At 37.6% G+C, this 23,628-nt stretch overlaps 1 protein-coding gene across 3 annotated transcripts in view; it reads left to right on the plus strand.

The window, feature by feature from the left end:
• LOC145673717 (L-fucose kinase-like) overlaps positions 1-23,628 on the plus strand; it is a 147,333-nt gene that overhangs the window by 95,378 nt on the left and 28,327 nt on the right. For 2 of the 3 annotated variants that reach the window (XR_014128789.1, XM_081743431.1), the window contains exons 15-16: positions 15,142-15,269; positions 19,084-19,179. Coding sequence is in view for 2 of the 3 variants with exons in the window: in XM_081743431.1 (XP_081599557.1) it covers positions 15,142-15,269; positions 19,084-19,179 (224 nt within the window). In the remaining variant the exon portion in view is untranslated. Of the gene's footprint in view, positions 1-10,436; positions 10,537-15,141; positions 15,270-19,083; positions 19,180-23,628 lie in introns of those variants that run through there. The other variant, XM_081743430.1, reaches the window with a different exon arrangement.

Below are 23,628 nucleotides of genomic sequence, written 5' to 3' on the forward strand. Positions count from 1 at the left end.
TTCTAGCGTTTAGTTCTATTTTAGAAAAATTTTGACACTCCTTCTCTTTTTCCCCCTTAGAAAAGGAAACAAAAATGACAAAGTAGCCAACGACTCTACTTGTTTCACTATAAAATTTCTCGTATTAATTTCAATGTTGTAATCAATTCAACATGCCTTCAACCTCACTCTTTAACATTCTTAAAAAATTTCAAATCTATCGGTCGCCATTTAAACGGAGATCCGTTGCCATGGGAACAAGCGTTGCCATGACAACCATTCTTGTCGCGGTTCACCAATTCAAACTGATTGGCATGATAACTGGTATTATTCAATAAGCATTTTCAGATCCGTTACCACAGCAAACATGCGTTACCATGGCAACAGTCTTGTCACGTGTCGCCATTCTAAAACTGGCATATGGGGCCGTTGCCACAGCCAACCACCGTTGCCATAACAACGAATCCTGTCGCTGCGCGTCAATCTACAACTGATTGGAAAAAAAAAAAAATCTGCAACAAAAGTGATGCACAGAAATAAGTCGTGAGTGGGAACCCTTCACCCCTGGTGGGGATGTTCATGAAGCTATCAGCTTATGCCTAATTACATTGGAATATAATTTCCATTTCTTATTTCGAACATACTAGGTTCGATTGCAACGAGAAAATTTTTATCGGACTTCTAAATAAAATAAAATAAAATAAATAAATACATGACCGTGTTTATTACATATAGAATTCCCAGTCACGACCCCCCTTCCAGTTTTATTAAAAATAGAAGAAGAAGATGAAGAAAAGAAAAAGAAGATAGAAGAGGAAAGATGTAAAGTAAGAAGGTGATAAAGGGGAAGCTGTTACTAGATATTTTAAGGAATATGGTAAAGGAAAGTGAATAATTATCTAATTGTGATCATTTCCAATAGCTATTGGGTGAATGTCTGGTATTAAGGTGATCAACGGTAGACACATGTTAACCCATACATCCCCGATCTAGATCCATTTAACCCAAACTACCAAATTATCCCAATCTAGCTCGGAGATAGATGAGAAAGTTTAAGTTTACCGTTTTTTCAATATTTCCAGAAGTTCTAGACTAATACTCAATATTTGAAAAATGAACGACGAAGTTGATGGCATGTTAGAAACGACCACAGGAAAAAAAAAAATCAGAGTATCACATATGTGTCGAAGATTTTGACTTTCACAGTTCTCTCATGATGATCATTCGTTCAGGCTACTTCAGTCCTTTTTACTTCCTTCATAGAGCCAACTTAAGTTAGTATTAACATTCAATGAGTTTAATTGATAACTACCATTAATTATATTAAATCACACATATATGTCAAAATAATGGATGCACTTAATACTAAACCTACATTTCACTCACACACACATTCATACAGGACAATGTATACTTCGGGTTGTATTTAGTTAAATTAAACTAACCTAACTACATTACTATATACATTTATTACATTTCAATAAAAGCAAAATTTAGTTGGACATAACAGGGAAAAAATTTAATACATGGAAAGAATGTTTCATTAACATGCATAGAAATTCGCTAATTTTATCAAGACCAAATAACACATTTATCTTCCTATATATATATTAAAAGTTGAATTACATAAAAGAGAATTTGACAAAAAAAAAAAATGAAAGACAAAAATAAAAAAAATTCAAAGATCAATACATTTAGGATTCAGTGTAATGAATCTATATATATATATATCGTTGCGGAAAAGAAAGGAAAAAAAAAATATAATTGGTTAATCATCCTTAAAAAAAAAAACACTTTAGTAACATTTTATTAGGTCTCTGTCCCAAGAGGAGATATTTCGACAATTTTATGAGTCTTTGTTCTCACGTCGATAATAACTCCTTTTTTCAACTCTCTTTACGCACTGTGATTTGTGTCCATGAGAGTATTTAATAGTTTTTGTTTTAGCTATAGACAAATAGTCGCTTCATATCATATATATATATTTATATTTCTCATTTCGTCACTCGACGCACTTTATCTAAAATTTCAAAGTTTGTCAATATTAAGGAAAACTTATCAAATCCAGTCACAGATATTGGGAACATATTTCCATATTCCGGTATTCGCATTAACTTATTAAACAGATTTCAGTTCGTTGAATTTAAGATCACTAAATTTTTCCCTAGTATAGATCTTGTAGTCAAAAGATTCTAAATATTGAATAGTTTGGTGTCCGATCGCAGGGGAAGGATTTGTTCCATGTTTTACTGATGGAAAAAGTCGTTGAAGGGGCGCACTGTTTCGTAGGTTGCTAATTTCACTCGCAAAGTAAATTTGGGTAAGGATTAGGGTTATTCTTATTTATCTTACGACCCGCTACTTGTTTATTCACATGCAGTATTTAACATTATATTCCACTTTAATAGTTACAGAAATTAATAACAACTCAACAAAAAGTAATTTATGACAATTTACGCGGTAATACTATATATCACAAATAGTTGGTTAATACCGGGTGTCAAAATCTATGGCAACCTAACAAGACCAGGGTAAATATCGAGCCCATTACATACATACTCGCATATATATACATATATGTATTCATATTAATCAATACAATAAATTTCACTTTAATATCTATCTTAATATTTCGTCGACGTTTAACTTCTACATAACCGTTCATATTCGACAAGTATTCATATTTTATAAATATTTATATTTATTTGGCTCAAAGACAAAACAAAACCCTGACTATCAAAATTCACCTTTTTCCTTCATAAGGTTGCAACATTATATTTTATATGTATAAACCCGATAATCAATAATCATTTTCAATTTACTAAAGATCCGCGTATATGAAAAAAAAAAAATGTTGGTGTTATTTAATAAGTTGACATAAGAAGTGGAAAATGCAACAAATAGAGCAGGCACGTAACTTTTAAAACTATGTAAGTACATATATATAGATGTATATACAACAAAAAAAAAATCAATGTTATTCGAAACTAGTGGGCCCAAACTATTAATACATACACACTATATGACCAATCAATAGAAATAAAAACCAGAAATCAGTAATCCATTTGATATAAGTTGTATGATCAATGAATAACAAAGGTCTCTAGGAATCTAAAAGCATAGTGTACCTTCCCATCAATTTCTCCAGTGGTGGATTGAATATCGCGAAAATGGTCCCGAGATGTGCTGCAATACCTCCACGAATTGCATCCCTCGATGTCTCAGTTAGTACATACGATCGAAATAAGTGATATGGAATATTGTACATTTTTATGAGTTTCAGAAATCGGGGGGGGGGGGGCAAGGTTGAAAAATTAAAAAAAAAATCTCGAAGTAATGAAGACAGAGAGAGATAGAGAAGAAGGAAGACGAAGAATAGTGGCGCCAAAGACTTAAGTGAGAAATAACTAACGCTACAAAGACAAAAGTCGAATTTCTATCTCAACAAATCCATAGCCAAAATATTCTTAACATGCCAAAAGGGCGGTCTACTCAAATACGTAGACTCAAGGAACGCCCTGCTGCCAAGGATGCAAGTTCTGTGTCCATCAGATCCCAATCCCACAAGAATTTGGTTGTAAGATTGAAATCCGATCCCCGTATCCGGCCCAAACCAGCAGGTTCCCGGAAATCGTCCGGAAGGTTAGAGAAGGCGCTAATTTAGAATTTCAAGAAAAAAAAAAAAATCATCCGACCTCTTGGAAACTAGAAGATTCCAGAATAGGGATGAAATTAGAGTAATAGCTAAGGTATCCCTAATTAGTGATTTGCCAAAATTAAAAAAAATTAAATAAATAAACTGAATTTTGGATCGGTGATTTCAATAACCAAATTTCACCGATGGCTACCCAGCGCAGACATGCCACCGTCTGGGACGTCGTTAATTTCCCTCATCTAATTAAACTAAGAAAAGACATGAAAATACTTAAGGGGACTAGGGGTCGACGTCCGGGTACGCTAAATTTAGTAGCAGTTAATTTAATCGGATAGTCCGAACTGAGTTATATGAACACTGCACAATAAATAAATAAGGTAAGCAACAAAAAAACAAAATCTCGGAGAGGCAATGAATGCTAAAGGTACAAATGACCGAAACCTGTACTTTTCGATGATCACAGGATATAGCAGTTGGTTTTCTTAATTATCATTTCTGTCAACCTTTAGAAGTAATTCCCACATGATGCTACTCTATCTATTGAAAGGCTTAAGATCTGGGGCTGTTGTTAGGAGGTACATAAATGCAAAGTAACACACAATTCCCAACTATAATTTACTATCCAAGTAGCAAACTCGGTTGGATGAATGCACTGGTGTGGAAGTCAAAACGCGAGAGATTTTTTTTTCTTTCTTTCTTCGTAAACATATTCATATTTTCACTATATAAAATTCACTAGGCCTATCCATTTAAATATAGGGGTCATCATTTCATTCATATTATATATCATATTATTAACATATCATTACATTCATTCATTATCTACTAATTTTCGCACGAAGTAATATTTTATAAACACCCTATTTCGTACATTTTACACGCAGGCCATACACATATTTACGTTACGCAGTAATAAATATATATATATATAACTATCACAATCTATCACGCTCAAACCACCACACGATCACATTCATCGAACCACGTACTCTTTATTTCGAAGCACCCAAATTGTATTTACCTTGCAGGTTTAAAAAAAAATCATACATGGATTTACGGAAAGTTAAATTGTCAACGATTAATCTATTTCTGATTTGTTGATAAAACTGAAGCAACAATGGAATTTTCTACAGCCACGGGAAAAGAGAATTTAATCCTACATTTTTAAACGAACAGTAACAGCATATGGACTTTACTTCTATTAAGAAAATAGGTGTTCTTTATTTCAGCGGATTATTCATTAACTACTGGACCTAGCAAGCTAAAATTTTCAGTACAGTAAGATCTCATGCTATTTTATACGAAGGTATACTCATCCGAACCGAAAACCATGTCCACGGGAAGTAATTTGAGAATAACTGTCCAAAATCAAACAATCTAAATCACTAAGTCATGCGATGTCGTACTGTCAACAAACTATTGAGTACCGAAACCGGACGCTGTGGCGCTGTAGTGGAGGCATAATTTACCGTGTACTGAAATCTATACTTGTACTTATTAATCAGAAATTTAATATTTACTCTGGTTTATTTATGTTAGCAAAATGGTACTAAATTAAAGCATATTTATACACTGTCCAAATCGAAAATTCACACACTCACACAAAACTACTAACTACATACACCACTGTTAGTACTATACATAAAGACAACTAACTAAACTAAACATGCACCATTTAGTTACATGCACGTTGACGAAAATAACCTAACACATTAGATTTAGAATACATTACTCCCTCGTCGATATATATACAGTCGGCTCTATTTAATTTAAAGGGGGTCAAAAATGAGAAAGGTAACACTAGGTCTAATTGACCTGACCAATTGTTTACATAATGATTGCCAAAAATTGATGCCCGGGGGGCACCTTAACGAGGTTTATGGAGGGACCCTTCCCCTGAAAGGGGAAAAGGCCCTAAAACGAACAATAACTAACCCATTCCCCCGCTAGAACTGGTTCAATTTGGAAAAGGGGATAGGAGCCCTTTTGAACTAACTTAAGCTGCCATTATGATTATTTACAGTACTATCAAACCTACTACATACATGCAATTACGAAATAAATAATGATAAATCACATTTACTGTATACACGACCAACATGCACTAATCAGGTCGTAATGTCCCTAATCCCTAATTGAATTTGGAATAACAAAAAAAATAAAGTCACTCTTTCACTTCTGCTATTATAGCTGGGCAGCAAACATGGCTTCCTAGAAAAACAGAACTGGATGCTTCACTAACTTATTGTTTCTTTACGGAAAATGTAGCTTTTTTCACTGTTTTGGGGGCTCCTACACAGCCTTCAGTGTTCAATTATGAAATTAAATCATATTTTTACCTGAATTCTATTAAAATCCTAGTTCTTTTAACGCAGATAGGTAGGCGAAAATATAAGCTGCGTATCGTAAGGTGTCTTCTATTATTCTGATAACATTGCGCCGAAAAAGCCAGAGGTAAGAGAATTCCTCCAATCAGAAAGAAAACTTTAGCCGCGGAAATTACAAAGCGAATGGAAATTTGGCAAATCCAGATATAACCGGATCTGAAAGTGACTATGGACTAGTGAGAGGGGGTGAGGGAAAGATTAGGTACCTGGCCAAAATCTACATTGGTCTGAAATTAAGGAGATTTATATCCAATAACGGAACTATGTTTTGGTATGACGTCAGAATGGTAAACCTTGTAACTATTCAAGTTATATATCCGTAAATGGGATTTACACTCAATCAAAATATAAATAAATATATTATACAGTGGGAATATGGTTACTAACAAAACCTTTGGGTTTATTATATTTAATTCGAAGTAAAGAGAGTAAGTAAATTGTGTAACTAAACCGAAATTGAATTAAAAAAAAAAATTGCTAGGTACAGGGTGCGTAAAAAAAAATTGCCATTACTTTCAACTGTAATGGTATATTACATTTCTTTCATTGATATAAGAAGTCATTCCCCGGAATTTGGGGTGGTGTTTTTCTGCAGCTTATATACGCTTTACTCATGTTAAAAAAAATCGATATTAAAAAAAAAATGATAGGAGAAGAAATTTATTGTGATTGATAGATAAGTATGAGAAAGGGCTTTGAAGAATATGAGATGAAAATAAATGTTAGAAAGACAAAAGTCATGGTGATTGGAACGAAGAGGTCTGTGTTAAATATAAATGTGGGAGGGGAGAAAATAAACAAGTGAATAGTTTTAGATATGTGAATAGTATTCTTAGTAATGATATGAAGTGCGAACGTGAAATAAAAGCAAGGATACGAATGGCGAAAGAAGCCTTTAGGAGGAAGAAAAGTCTGTTTTAAGGGACCTTGAAGAAAGAGTTGAGAAAAAGACTAATAAAATGTTTCGTGTGGAGGGTTGTACTGTATGAGGCGGAAACATGAACATTACGTAAAAGCGATGAAAAACGACTGGAAGCCTTCGAAATGTGAGTGTGGAGAAGAGTGGAAAGAATTAGTTGGGTCGAGCGGATAACGAATGAGAGGGTGTTAGAAATGGTGGGGGAGAAAAGAACATTTTTAGATATTGTCAAGAAGAGGAAAAGAAACTGGTTGGGACATTGCCTAAGAAGAAATTGTATCATGAGGGACGTCCTAAAGAGTATGGTGGCGGGAAAGAGAGGGAGGGGGCAAAGGAGACTACAATTAATAGATGATATAAAAACTAAGATCATACGTGAAGACGAAGATGTCAGCGGAGGATCGTGGAGCATGGAAGCTTATCAGCTGCTGCAAGTGATCTGCCAATAAGGGCAGAATACCTATAATAATGATAGAGAAATACACACTTTGACTACTTTTTGAAGTAGCACGATGAACCTCCAGACATTTCTAGTAGCGTGGCACAGCTTCCGTATACCTTGTGTGTAAAAGTGTGTCACCTCCGAGTGCAGCCAATCTAAAACTGATGTCTTGAGCACTTCACTGTCGTTGAAGCGCTTCGATTCAAGCCACTTTTTAGGTGAAGAAAAGGAAAGAAATCGCTGGGGACAAGGTCCGGGCTGTACAGGATTCATGACTGAATAACACCCATCGAAATCTTTGAATTGTTTTAATAATACGAACAGCTGTGTGTGTGTGTGTGTGTGTGGAAGGGCGTAGCATGGATCAGAATAATTCCAGAGCGTAGCATTCTTTCCGCCTATTTTAGATGGCACATCGAAGATTATTCAGTGTTTAGTAATACACCTCTGCTGTAATTGTTTCAAAAATTTCATAAGAATCACACCCTTTTGGTCCCAAAACACGATTGGTATGATTTCGTGAACCGATAATATTCTGAATTTCTTCGCTTTAGGAGGACCAAGTGAATCTATTGAATTGACTGCTCCTTCGACTCCCCAGTGGCGTACGATATCCAAGTTTCATGTGAGAAAAGAAATCATCCCCATCCTCCGCCCAGCGGTCCAAAAAAATCATGTGTATCTGTTATTTTTTCTCTTTGTAAGTGTCCGTCAGCATTTTTGTCACCCACCTCGCATACAGTTTGTGATAATACAGTTTGTCAGTCACAATTTGATTCACTGATTTCGTAGACACTTCTTGAAACTCTTTAACGAGTTCAATTATTGCGAACAAGCGATTGGATTGCACTTTCTCGTTGACACGTTTCACCAGATCGGTCGTCTGAACACAAGGCCTTCTGCCAAGCTTATCGTCATGAATGCTTGAACATAATTCCCGAAACTCTCTGCACCATTGTCTGACCTTTCTTTCACTCATTACTGTCGGTTCGTAAGTAGCACACAATTTCCGATGGATATCAGCTGCATTCTGTCCTTTGGTTTTCAGAAATCGTATGACAGATCTCATTTCACATTTTGTATCACGGGAGCCATCTCAGTTTACTGCTACTCGCACCTACGCAACTCCACTCGGACGATTCTATCTCTCTGTTAAATTCGCAGAATACTAGAGCATGCTCCTGCGCATGCTCGACTTCATCAGTGCTGCCAACCTCATGTAAAAAATATCGGACCTTGTTCTGACATGCGCTTTGTATGTATATATATATAAATGAATACCAAATGGAACGTCACTATAGTATGGTTTTATTTTTATAAAATTTGACACAATATAGAAGTACCAGCACACAGCTACTAACAACACAAAAGAGTTTAACTACGAAATATAGTGTACTTCCCTTCCTTGTTCATCATGGCGCCGTCTGAATACTGCATGAGGTCGGCTGTCCAACGTAATGCAATGTCCTAGAACCATGAAGAATGGAGGAACATTACGTCATATGGAATCGCCACAGAAACCCGAAACCTTATGAAATTAAACTGCTGCTCTAATAACGTTTTAAAGATCTTGAGATCAGAGAGGTAACCTGACTGCACGACGAATACAAAGATAACGATACTGACCGAGAATAGGTGTTACGTAATGTATATCAGTAGTTCTCAAACTTTTTTTTGACGTGGATCCCGTATCAGTGATAATAATGCTCAAGGAGCCACATCATGTTGTCTTTGTGATGTAACAAAACATGATAATATCAGTATAGTCCTTGTAAAATAATTTATTTGCAATCTGAAAAAAGTTTACTAAAAACATGCATAGTTTTCAAATTTACTAAAAAAAATACATAGTTTTCAAACACCAAATTTGAAACTTGTCCTTTTAATGAGAGAGTGATGCTCTTTTCTCACTTTGCATAATTCTTTTATATTCGGCTTGATCGAAGATAATAGAAGTCTTACGTCAGGTTTAGTATTTAGTCGATTCCAGTACCTTCCTTTCGTCGCTGCATACAATGAAAATCCCTGCTCACACATCTAAGTGCTGACAAATGGAAGAACCAGGATAGCCTTCTGTCCGGTAACATCATATACCCGCTGAAAAATTTCCCGCTGAATGTTCTCATCCATAGCACGGCCGTCTAGAATAAGTTCCAGAACGCTGGACCATCTGTATTCTTCCACGTGCTCGACATGATTGTTCATTGAATCTTTTCGTTTGAACAGTTCACAGTGCCACGTAACCAGTGACGACTACCAGAAGAATATTGCAGAAAGAACCATTTCTTATCGTCTGTGACTTTCCAATTACAAAATGTGTAGCTACGAGGATTGAGTAGCAATGATTGACACAGAGTGAGTTGTATTTCGAGCTGTTGTAAATCCTTTACACCTGATGGTAGAAGAAGACCGACTAAGTAGCGGAAAGGGATGTCAGTTCGAGGGTAATTTCCAGATAAACCACAGTTATCGAAAATTACGAGAAACTATGCTTTGGGATGACTATGCTAGTCATGTAATTGGTATTCTAACTCAAAGTTCGTGTTCAACGCTCGTGTTGCATGACCTGAATCGCATAGACCAATTCAGTTCTCTCCCCTTGCACCACACAGATCTCATTTGCAGCTTCCGTACCTTTCACCCCTCTCTTCCAATAATGTCTTGCCAGCATACGAAAAGTCATTTAATCGAGTTCCGTGTTTGACCGTCTCACTTATCAGTTTGAGTGTGATACGGGATATAGCGCCTGTGATATAGTGTACGTGATGACCTCATGTCGTAATTCATGATTACGCTTGTTGTTTCCATGTATCAGGAATAATAAGATACACTTGGATGGACTCAAAAACGAACAAACTTCTGACACTGTGTTACAACTTTTAATGTGCTGTACATCACATGCGCTGTCATAATAGAACAATAAAATGTAATTATGTACAACTTATAACACTTAATTATACATCTTGCTGCACAAATTGCATTTTAACTCAACATCAGTTAATTGTCATATACTCGTGCGGAATGAAAACTTCATAATTAATTTTTCCTTTACAGAATGTTTTGAGAAACTGGTATGCTCGTGATGATGATATAGTTAAATGTTTTCAAGACCTAGTCTCAAATGCAATGCAAGGAGAAAAAGCACTGCGAAATGGTAAATATGATATTATTGCGTTTTTGTTTTGTTTCTAGGAAAGTATCGGGAATGCTTTTGCTGGTAATTTTTTCTCTGTGAAAAGCATGGTGGCTTACTAATAGACCGCTCTCCATGATACGAGGCCTTTCTGGTTCGATCTCAGGCTATGGTTGTGATTGTGTGGGTAGCGTCATATCCATGAGCTCTTTCTATCTTATGTCATATCCTTCTACTCTCTTGATTCCGCTATTTACCATCTATGTTCATTTACCGTCGTCTTGTTTAACCTTAAAGGTATTTCCGTGGGATGTTCAGCTAAAGATTTCATATTTTCTTCTATGTTGCTGTTTTGCATTATTTCGTACGCTTAAAAAAGAGGTGTTAAGATGCCCAGAATTTACTAATTGCTATGTACTTACAACAAAAGAGTCTAGTGTTGATTTTCGTCATTTATCCTGTGTGAGGGTGCCGGAACTTACGAGTTTGGAACTGACCCTCGAAGTGAGCGTGAATTTGAATGAGCACGATTTCCAGATCATAGTGTAAGCGTGAGATTGAGGTGATTATGTGACCTTGTGTTGGAATGAGCGTGAGGTTGAATGAGGGTGATGTCGAAGAGATATTGTGAACGTGTTGTCTAAATGTTGTGATCTTGAAGTTGAGTGAACGTGATGTCAAACGGATGATGTGAGTGTGAGGTCGAAATAATATGTATAAAGTCTCCTATAGTTAATAAATGAGAAAAATGTATTTCTGCAGTATAAAAACACTTCATGTAATAATACTGCCTCTTAGTTTGTCATACGCATACTGTGAATGTAGCTTTAGCATTGTAGTTATCTACAAAATCCTTCTAGTATTCATTTCAGCTGCTGTGACAGTAAGTATATACAGATGGTCAATTCCAGAAATCATTTCAAATACCTATAGTATCACTCCAGCCCTTCTAATCAGCCCAACAAAGGCTGCCGTGTCGTTTGTTCAAGTGACCTATTTCACTTTACATTGAGAGACATGTTTCATTTTGGTAACTTGATCCTGTCGTACACTGCAGATGATTTACTGAAGAAGTTAAAGTGTACGCGCTTCCATTTCGTCCCCTTGTATGGGTGTAAAGTTGCCAAACTGGAAGGTTTGACCTCATGCATTCTCATCTTTTTTTTTAAAAATGAGAGTTCATTACTTTATGAATGAGTATAGCCACCCATGAGTATAGCCACCCATGAGTATAGACATGAGTACATTGTTGCATCCTCTAAAATTGTGGGAAGAGTGTGTAGCCCTATCTCAATTAAAATTTGGAAATTGCCATGATGAAATTTGGTCGGTCATCTTATCAAAAAGTAATTTTGGGAGGTGAGAAGGTGAAGATCATTTGCCAATTTAACAGATATATATATATATAATACTAAATAATGTCATCCCTGTGAATGAACAGAATGAAAGGTCCCTGAACTCGATTCCTGGTGGTAGCTTTTGAGAAGCCTTAGTTCAATTTCCTGTAATAGCAGTTCTCACAATAGGTTCGTGTCTCGTATAGCCGTGTTGTTGAAAAGGAATGTACTCATTTAATAAAATATTTTATAATTTCTTGTTTAGTTTGCGCTGTTGTTATGGTTTTTCTTTATCACTTTTTATGGGGGGAAATTTTAACAAAATATCTTCTTTCATTTTACCATCAAGACGAAATGTGGATTTTCTGACTGTGCTTTCTTGAGGTCTATGAACCAAAGACAGAGATGATGACGGCAATACATGTAAAGTATTGGAAATGGCAGAAGGAGCTGGTGAGGGGGCTAAAGGAGGTGTTATTTCATGGAAATATGTATCCAAGTTACTTCACCTGCTGACAATATCTAGAAGGCAGACCGTAAAGAAAGGGAAATAACAATTGAACAAGTGACTGCTTAGTAGAAGGAACATTAATCCACCATCTCTGAGAGCTAGGACGAACAAGGTCATCTGACGTGCTTTCTAAAACATAAAATTCTCGCACGTGCTCGAATCTGACTTTAGTCTGATACTTTCTGCTATATACACACACACATACCAATTTGAATCCGACCATGTTCGGATACGGGAGTGAACGTGTCAATCTGCTGAGATCTTCACTGAGTAATGACAGGAACAAATAACGATGCGCACGAGACGAGACGAGACAGAATTTTCCTGACAAAATTCGAATCGAGACATCACTTTTACAGCACATTTTCGAGATAAGACAGACTCAAATCTTGTCTCGTGTGCATCGCTACGAACAAACATTTTTACGTATAACGCTAAATGAAAGTAGTGTTACCCAACTTTGATTATTATGCTATTCTGTCTTTCCATTCCCGAATAGCTGTATATAACACATCTGATGAAATATTGATGTACGAGGTAATAATTCAGATTACATCATAAAATATGGTAACAGTGTACAGAAAGGGCTTTCATATGACCGTCTAGAATAAAATCCACCAGACTGGTTGCCGAAATTAACTATATGAATCAGTTATGTACAGTATTCTCCTGATATCAACATAATTTCAGTATGTTCCATGTCAGTATCAGCTCTTATGTCTCTATTTTATATGTAGGGACGGAAAAATTGCTATAAAGAAAGGTAGAGTGAAAAATAAATTAAGCAATTGAATCGTAGGAAAAACGTCTCAGATGGAGCTGCCACAATCCATGGTTGATATTAGAAAAATTACCGAAATCGAATATGAGAATATCTCAACTTGTCACCCAGATCACCATTTGTCGTATCAGGATTGTCCCATATATGTTACGATACTAAAAATAACATCAGTAATAGTATGACAGAAAGAGTAAGTATGAAAATAAATTGTGTCATGAGAAACACAAAAGATATAAACTAGGGTATATGAAATGTATATAAATATTAAACAGGAGAAACTTGTACTCATTTCTGCCCCTACTGTGCTATAGGATGATGAAAGGAAGGGAAGTTCAGTGGTTATCATTGGTCCTGTTTTGCGTCAACTGTTAAACAGGTGTTGCATACAGTCTTGGTTATGAATCTTTTTCGGCCCAGTATTGAATATCTGTGGGGCTAAATTTACGCTATAAATGCATTTCGTTCTGCGCCTGAGAAAGACATATGTATAAGTGTATCTACACCAAGTTGAGTCACAAGTCTTGCAATATTTGCACAACCCAAACAGCAGGCGTGTGTATACTCCGTGATCGACCTTAAGTACAAGGTGAAACTGGGCCGTAGAAATAGTGTGCCAAAAAGACTTATTTAACACGGAGGCCGCCACTTCATTAGTATCTCTAGTCAGTTTTAGTGGCACTGACGATGTTGGCTCAATAATGTCTGACACGTGAGCCGTTACTATATGACTTCGAACGGTTAAATAATGCTGTGGCAGCAACTCAAAACATTTGTCATACAAAAGGGGAAAATGCGCTGAATCACAGCACAGCAACTCATTGGTTCCAGACATTTCCTGATGGTTATAAAAATGTGGAAAATCAGCTACGGTTTGGCCGCCCCATGTTACCAGATTCTGAGGTCATACGACACTCCATTCAGGAAAATCCATCTACCAGCACACGACGATTTTCAAACTTAGCATTTCCCAGTCCACTGTAATCGGGAAAACCATCAGGAGCTGCCACCTTGTACCCCCAGTGACATGAGTTGACACCAGCTCAGGCCCAGACACCAGCTGCTGCAAAATCTGCATGATGTGCGTTTTCTGAAACGTTTTCATATGCAGCAAATAGTAGATGCTTTTCCGAACAAGTGTCAACTTCCAGAACCGATCGTCAAACATGGCCATTTCGAGCACAAATTCATGCGTTATGTTTGATAGAACTACGAGGTGATAATTCACTTTAAGTTCATTACTAACAGTTGTACCTTTGATGCCGACCTTCATTCCGAGCAGTTCGAGCGGATGTTTGTTGCACTACATTAAAAGTACCCTGCATTGGCAAACTGAAAGTGCGGCCTGTTGCTACAGAATAACACAAAACCACACTTGGTTCGAAAAACGTAACAAAAAAGCAAGAAAGTATGTAGCATTGAAGTGATGTCACACCTGGTATACTGTCCTGATCTCTCCCTTTTGGATTACTACCTGTTTTAGTCCATGGCGCACTTCCTGAAACCAGGATGCTTCATCGACCGACAGAAAGTGGAAACAGTAGTGACTGACTTCTTTGCCTATAAAGCGAGACGTGATATCGACATGGATTCGAGGAACTGGCAGGAAAATGACTGCAGACAGTTCAACAAGAGGGCTATACTTTGAATGTAGATTTGCTTTCGTTGTACTGTAACAAATATATGTATGTTATTTGCCGGACTTGTAATTTGCAGGACTTATGACTCATCCTTGTATTTCGAGAACAACAATCAAAGGTAAATATTAGTTTCTAATGGCTGATACAGTTTAAAATTCTATGCCCGTCCAGCATTGTTCCCTTACTTGATAATCAAGATTCCTTCATCTTCATAAACAGTACCCTTCCAGCTAATTTTAGCATTATGCTACGGAGTTCCAGTTTTTGACTAGTGAAGAATTTCTTACAGGAATATTTTAGTGTTATAATGTGAATTAACATTGTACTTTATGTATTTCCTATTCTGTTTCTTCATTTCAGAGGATCTTGAAATGTTGGGCCACTGTATGAATATTTATTGGCAACAAAAGAAAATAATTGCTCCAGGCTGTGAACCTGCAACTGTAAGCGAGATGATGAGTCAGTTTTCGCCGTATGTGTACGGACAGGTACTAATTACATTGTTGTTGTTATTACAAAAATTATTTAACACTTAAACACACCCATTGACAGGATTCCCTACGTTTGAAGAATAAATAATACTCGAGAAAAGCTTTACCCTCGGAGCTCGGGTGACCTCTAGCTTCCTCTTCTGATTCCTTCTGCACGTACATCACACTGTAAGTCTTCTGTGAGCAGTCATTGTGGAAAAATTCCTTGTGTGTTTGTATCTTTTATGATCATACTATCCTTTTCGTACATGTAGTTTTGATTAAAATGGAGTATGAGGAAGAACAGTGATGTGTTTTAGAATTGTTTTGGAAATGGTTGGAAATCGGTGCTTGACGTTATGAGCATAGAAAGCTTCTGAAGTACAGGCAATCCCCGTCTCCACGTATGGTGTTTCGTTCGAAAATCTCCATGAAATTGTTACAATTTGAGAAACGTAAGGTAAGGAGGTTTTTGACGTAACTACAACAGAAATTAAGAAACATTTTTGTATTCTTAGAAATAAATATATCAATGTATTTGTAGCTTTTAAAGTAGAAAGTTATGGCGAGTTATTGTCAGATGTAGGGAATCCCCGTACCGCGAGTCGATTTGATGCAAAGAGAGCGCGTGTATCTGGGTGTTAAAGGAGCTATTTATCTTCACACATATTAAAAAAGTATGCTCTCTATAACAGGTAAATCCATATAAAATCTACCACTGTTGGTTACTGGCAAAATTTATTATTTTTTCCATTTTTTGTACAAAATCTCTACTGTGTTCAGAGAGTTGGAAAAAAATATTCACTCATTCTTTTTAGATGTTATTTGGGCAACCATCTTCATGAGCATGCGAGGCATTTGCGTCTTTATCAAAATGAAATTGTAAAAAGTAGCGCAGTTTTGCGGAAAGTGCGAGTGCATCTTCACGGCGTCTGATTAGAATAATTCCAACACGATTCGCATATCTACAAACTTAACTGCAACTGTGAAATGACGTTTGGCCTAACCAGCTGCAACTCATATACCATGAGAGCTGGGACACTAATGCCATCTCGTGCGCGAAAGGCTCAATTCTTTTCAGACTACCTGATATACAGGGTGTCTCAAAAGTCCCTTGACATAGGGTAACTCTGTTATTATCACAGTTACAACAAAATGTAAAAAGGGAAACCGCCCCCAAATATGTTTTCAATCTAAAGTGAAGGATTTTTTTTTTTTTAAATCGAATGAACCATTTGGGCTGTACACTCTTTATGCGCCGAACGTTAATTGAAAATGCAACGTTGCCATTTACCTGGATCCATAAAGTGAATGCGGGGCATGTTTGAAATGAGGACAGGCCATCAACTTTTTTCAAATCCGGTTCGATCATTTTTTCTCCAACTCTAAACAAGCATATGTAAATCATCCCTCTCTCTCTCAATGTTGTCCATTATGAAAGCACTTGGATTTAGATCCAATCTTCGACCCTTGAAACCAAACGTAAGCGCTTTGGCAATGTGCTATCCTAAGTCTATAGGTATATTGCTAAAAGCAGTGTCATTTTAGATTTTGCCCTAGGAGGGGGGAGGGGGATTCTTTTAGAACATAAGAGTTTCACTTCAAAAAATATATGTTTCTCGAACTGAAGGGAGGAGGAACTACACCTTCCTATCCTGGCCAATTAACCCGCTTCTGAAACATTTGCTTGCAATTACTGAAAAGAAATGAAATCGATTATTGATTAACACTAATTTCTGTCAGTAGTTTTTTGAGCTCTACGCCCGCATTACAGACTTTGGGAAGCACAAAACCTACTGCTGTGATTGAGAATTTCCATAGATTTCACAAAGAGCATCTTCCTAGCTTGCAAGCTTTGAAGAAGGAACAGAATACAAATGAAGGCGTTTATAAAGATATGGAAACATTTTGTGACTTTTTTTTATATATTATTATTGTTATTCAGGCTCTACAAAGGCATTTCAGAACAAACGAATAAAAGAGGCGGTTTTAGAACTATAAACCTTGTAAACCTGGTTCCTGTTTTCCCGACTGAATGGAAAGAATATACAGTGAAACCTGTCAACTTGGCCACCTCTCTAAGTTGGCCACCTGCTTATCTTGGCCTAGTTCGTCTTGAACCTGCATTTTCCCATAAGACATTCGTTACTTACTACTCTATAAGTTGGCCACCTGTCTATCTTGGAAGTTGGCCACACTGAAGCAATGTTTACCCTATGATGATAATGATTAATTTACCTGCGTATCTTGGCCACGAAAAATACAGTTTTGTTATTTTTCTTAACTCTTTCGAATTCCCATATGAGAGGCAGATGTTCTGTATTTGTGACTGCACACAAAGAAGCATAGATTGGCACGATTTGTTGTTGGAGGTCAATGGCCAGAACACTACCCTCATAAAAGGGTGGTGAAGGAAGATGTGAATAAGAAAAAGTACGTACAGGAATTCAGGAAATGGTTGTACGTATTTGTTTACCCTGTCTGTTTTGGTAAAACCATTAGCTATATCGGCTCCTTTCATCAGTGGGAAGCTTTAGTAATTCCGGAAAATTCTCAAGGTTAAATCTCAGTTGTCATTTATTGTCATCTGACTGCATGTCAAAAGGTAGCGGAGGTTTTGAGATATGAATTCCCTCAAGATTTTCTCAAAACATATTTTGCTCCGAGAGAAACATTTCTAGCTCATTAACAAGAGATAGTTAACTACAATATTAGAATGTGCATATCTGCCTAAAAGAATAAAGCAAATATGTCTAGAATAAACCACCATTCAGTAACAACTGAAAAGAAGTCATATAAATTGCATATGAATTTCTTAATTCATAACAGCTTTTCTTGTTTTCAATATGAATAACTCAGTGTGCTATAATATCAAGTTCAATAGACTGCGTACATACATTTCTATTTCATGGTTGTTTATGTTATTGTGTTTTCAATCCGAATAATCCAATGTACCAGACTAGTTTTCAGGAAGAGAAAGGTATGCATATATATTAAACATACTATCAAGAGCGACAATCCTGGCGGGACCGAGGGGGCCCGAGCCCCCAAAGCTCATGTGGCCCCTATTTTGTTTATGAGTATACAATATTTGCTATAATTTGAGTGCAATTTGTCTTAAAATCTTCATATATATACCTTCTGCATCTGAATGCCTTCCCCCCCAATTTACAGAGAAATCGGCGCTCTTGTATACTATAGTAATATTTTCTAGTACTGTATATTTTTATGATTACTCTATATACATTGTTTATAAGTAGCTGTCGTGCCACTGCTTATTAAAATTTCACAATCAAGTAATACTAGAAATCCTATTCTAAAAATACACAAATCACACTTATTTTCTGTAAGTTGGCCACCTGTCTAAGTTGGCCACTTTTCGATGGAACCGATGGTGGCCAACATAGACAGGTTTCACTGTATTACGTCACACACTGCTTTAGGCAAGAAGAGGTGGAGGAGGTGTGAGTTGGATTGAATATCATAAGAAAGCAATCAATCAAGACGTGTGTTTCTGCAGAAGCAAACGGGACAAGAGTTTGTTAATAATATGGACTTAAAATTTTTGTAACGATTTGCAAGCCGTGAACTGGACAAAATCCGCTGAACTAGTTTTGTGTAAAGACTATCATCATTATATTCTTGAAAATATTACCAGTTGAACTTGTCAGAATTGAAACTGGAAAAGAATTCTATGAAGAAGAAAGGGGAAGAATATTAAATGATCAGAAATAGTGAACTAAATAGTTATCGAGTTCTGTGAAGCATTTCACATATATACTGATGAATTAACTTCACTCTTTTGTAATTTAAGTGTGTATTTATTTTGCAGATCCTTGCCGGAGCTGGTGGTGGGGGTTTCATGCTTCTTTTAACAAAAGAGCCAAATATGTCTACAGTTCTGGAGTCCTTATGTTCAAATTCGAAGGTAATAAATAGCATTAATAGTAGTTTGCATGGATATTTATTATTATGACCAGGAAAATCCTGCTAGTATTCAGTCGCATTTCTTTGTGTCGATTATCTAGTGGTGTGGCGGAAACCATCTTTCTGGGTGCAAAATTGAGTAAACTTGACGATTTACATGAAGTTGGTTCAATTTAAACTCATGACAATATCTACAAGGGGTAGTTTTCTTTTTGGGATAAGTTTTCTTCGATCAAAGTTTCCTTTGGAAACGTCTTATTATTTTGTTCGTATTTTACAAATAATTGTTGAAGTGGAACATAATGTGATTTACTTTAAGAAATAGCAGAGAGAAAGTTTATTGCAGTTGCCCGTACCTTTTATTCTATTAAGTTACCGTGATAGTTAAAAACCGTTAAGTAATATCTCCCTGAAAATTCAAAATCTCCTGTCTACTTTTTAGTTGGCCGAATAATTTCACTTGGTCTTTTGGTTGGTCCATTTGGAGTTTTGCGTGCCTTACGGCATCGAGGCTATATGAGGCGACGACCTACAGCATAACGTAGGATCCGAACTACATGAGCATTCTGATCATATATCTAGGAGAAGTTCACTTTGTCCTTTTTCTGTTATTATTAGAATGTATAATTTCCAAGTCCACATAACTATCCATATTTTTGCAATACTATGCTAACACTGAAATTACATGCCTTCACAGAGAATTAAATACGGAAACATGAACTGAAAGTTGTAGTAGTTAACTATATGTTTGGTTTTAAAGGGCTTCTTGTTTATTTTTCAGTTTCGATTTTCACGATTTTGCCATACAGGCTGAAAGATGATAAGTGCATAACAAAATGATCAGCGTGTTCACTGTAGGAGACATCGCGATAAGCGAAATCATAATTTAATGTGTACACTAAACAACATAAGTTGTTGGGGTGTGAAATCCTATTTCGTCGGATATGTCTTGTTTTAGATCAATCAAGTTTTTTCGTTGCATCACTGTAACTTTCCAGCAAAAATAATGGATGATCAGACGCAATATGATAATTCTTATGCTTGATTTGTGATATCAGTGTTTTTTTTTTTTTTAATACTAAATACAAACAATTTAAGCTTATGTCCCGACTTCGTTTACTTTGATGAAACACACTATTCCTAATGAAAACCACACTAATATTTCGGTGATACGATCATTTGCTTAACAAGTCAACAATGTCATGATTCACTTCGCACAGATGATCATGAATAACAATTGGATGTGGTCCATCTTCAGGTTGAAAATATTTCACTCGTGGTAGTCCTTCATAAAATTGCACTGAAACAGGCATTGTTGTTTGCATTTTTCGCGCTTTTCCATAACACCAGTATGTGTTACGAAATTTCGCATTAGTACTGCGGATTAGCTAACCTATTGTGCACTTTTTGATAAAAGCACTAGATTTGGCACAGAGGTAGACAGATATAATATGAACAAATTTGGATGTGGAGCCATCGGACAACTGACCCCTGGCGGCCATGGTGAGCATTTTCCAAAATGGCCGCAAGTGGACACCCGAAAGATAACAGAAGTTAGATAAAGTTTGTTGCTGAAGGTATTAGTGAATGTTTATTGAATATTTTGAATAAAAACATGTCGTCTTATATATATATATATACTGTATATATAGTAATACATAACCCTTTCATTCCCATTGCATAACTATAGATACAACCACAATTTTGGGAAAATTATAAAAACTTTCCCAGAGTGTCACTTGAGATACGATATCACCGGAGTGTAAATTTTGGCGCTTTTACCAGATAGTGCACAATACTTTGAAATATCCTAGCTACACTGCCTTTCTATTAATAAACAATCACTCATTTGAGCAAGCCTTGAAATTTCGAAAGATGCTACCTTTTAATACTAATGCAATCTGTTAGGTCAATCAAGTACTGAGCCTAAACAACGAGAGGTGAAATGTTTCTTTTGCAGAGAAACTGTTGGTCGTGCTCTTATTCATGAAGCTGCGACAATCCAACTGTACTCGCCTGGCAGGTCGTGCGCAATGATTCTGGGCGATATGGACCTACAGACTAACCTCAGCGCTGGGGAAATGATTGCAAAGATTGCACAGGATGCGAAGTACCACCGCAATCGTCTCGTGAATTTGTACAATAACGTTCTGAAGAGTAAGGGAATGTCTGGTAAAAGTTCAAATGATGAACATGCAATAGAATGACTTGCCTTTGCACAACTGGTCGTGTTTATTGAAGAAGCTTTAGCGGGAGGCGAGACGGTTCCGGCTTTTAAACTTGCAGACCTGGCGCAGTTATATGCTTCGCGGATGGAACAAATGTTGAGAGTCAAGTATGAAGTAAGAGTGCACACGACCTTTCTTAAACAGAGACTGCTTGCTTACTTTTCTAACATGTGTGTACAGTATAAGTTGCGCGATGTCCTGCTTGCATTTAATGAAGACATCTGTGATGCCTTGGCAAAGCTTTGTTAATTGGATACAGATACTGATGCTGTCTATCTGGCGCGCGCTGCTCAAATTGTGCGACGCCACATCTTCGGAGATGACAATGTATTCAACAGATTTCCTCCAGAATGTCAACAGGATTCCGTTGCTTGCCCTCGTCACTATGATCTTGGAAGGCTCAAGTATCAAAGACCTTAGAGAAAGCACTACACAAGCGGCACTGTCTATCAGCAAACTCCTCAAATTCAATTGTTGAAACGGCGGCCGCGGTGGCTCAGTGGTAGGGCGTTCACCTCTGGTGCTTGGGGTCCCCCCCAAGTGAACTTTGTGGGTTTTCTCGGGGTTCTCCCGTTTCCTCCCACTTAATTCATTCCACCATTTCACTCATCTCTCATCATCCCCGTCTCCTTTGGCCTAACCGGCATAACCGTGGGACGTAAAACTCAAATATTTCATTTCAATTGTTGAAACACCGAAGAGCCGACACGGGCAGTACGTCTCGACCAGTCTGGCACGCCACCACGCAGGAACGCCACTTCAAATTTATATCGGACTCATGTTACATGCATACACTCGTGAAAGGCAGTTAGTCGATAAGCTGTCACGCATGGGAATTTCTATTTCCTAGATTGAGTCCTGTCCCTCTCCGCAAAATTGGGGAACAGTGTCTGCCGCCTCTACCATCAGAAGCAAGTAGTCTGTCCTCCCAAGATGAGAGGCAAAGTCTTCACCACCGCCGCTGTAGACAAAATCGACCATAATCCAAGTTTTACGACCTCAAAACTGTAATTTCATGGGACTGCTATTTTGCTGGTGCAATATCCTGCGTTCCATGGAGCCGTGGTTGCCAGTAGAATTGGTCGAACGAGAAAGGCCTCAAATCAGTTGACCGTTTGCCACAATTCTTTACAGATGTCCCATCTGTCAACAGCTGCATCAAGAACACCGGTTACCAAAGTGACATCCCTTTAATGCAACAGCAGCCTCAAGAAAAAATATTGAAACAGATTATCTTTGGCTATAACACAACCAATAAGCCGCAAAAGAAAGTTCTCCATTAGAAAACACTTCATGGGTTGTATACCATGCAAGTATGCAGTCCAGTAATACAAGTTGGGCTATCTGCCCACCGCACTACTCCCACTCTTATTGGAGAGTGCCCATACCATCGCTATGTTTAAGCACTCCATGGATGTCGTCAGGAACGCAGTGGAACATCTTAACCATGGCCAGATTCCAGTGCTCACATTCGACCAAACGCTTTTTGCACTGGCGAAGCAAATCCAATGGAACTGGCCACAAGTGTACGATGAAGAGAAGTTCGTCATCCTCTTCGGAGGTCTTCATATCGAGATGGCAGTGCTGAAGATCATTGGTGACTTGTTGCGAGAGAGCGGATGGGTGCAAGCACTGGTTAAGGCAGAGATCACCAGTGCCGGGACTGCGCATTCCTTCCTGCGGGCATCACATGTTACTCGAACCAGGACAGCGCATCAAGTAACAGTAGCAGCCCTTTTCACCCTGCAGCAGAACGCATACAACCACTACGTTGACCAGTTGCGTGACGCCGGTACCGAGCAGCTTGGTTTTGCAGAGTGGTGCCAGTAAAAGGCGGAGACTTGCCCCCAGTCCCACTACTGGGCAACTGCACTGAAATTGGAATTGACGATATTGGTATGGTGCGCTCTCCACACCAAGCGTCGTTTGCGATGTACGTCGATGCTCTCAAAGAACTAGCAGTGTGGTTCCATGCCCTGGATGTCTCAACTACGCGCGCTGTATTCCTGTGCATCCGCGAGACATGGTGGTGAAACCGCCAACTAAACACTCTGAAATCGCCGATGAATTCTTCGCAGGGAATTTCACAGTCCACAAAACGACTAGGACGTTCTCCGCCGTCCCCATTGATGAAGCCCACGAACAGAACATTGCGGTCATAAAAGGAGATGGAGGTGCAGTAGGTCTAACTGACAATCTCAGCGCACTGAGATGGTGGATAG

This window comes from Thermobia domestica, chromosome 17 (genome assembly GCF_964235325.1).
Source record: "Thermobia domestica chromosome 17, izTheDome1.hap1.1, whole genome shotgun sequence".
Taxonomy (NCBI): Eukaryota; Metazoa; Arthropoda; class Insecta; order Zygentoma; family Lepismatidae; genus Thermobia; species Thermobia domestica.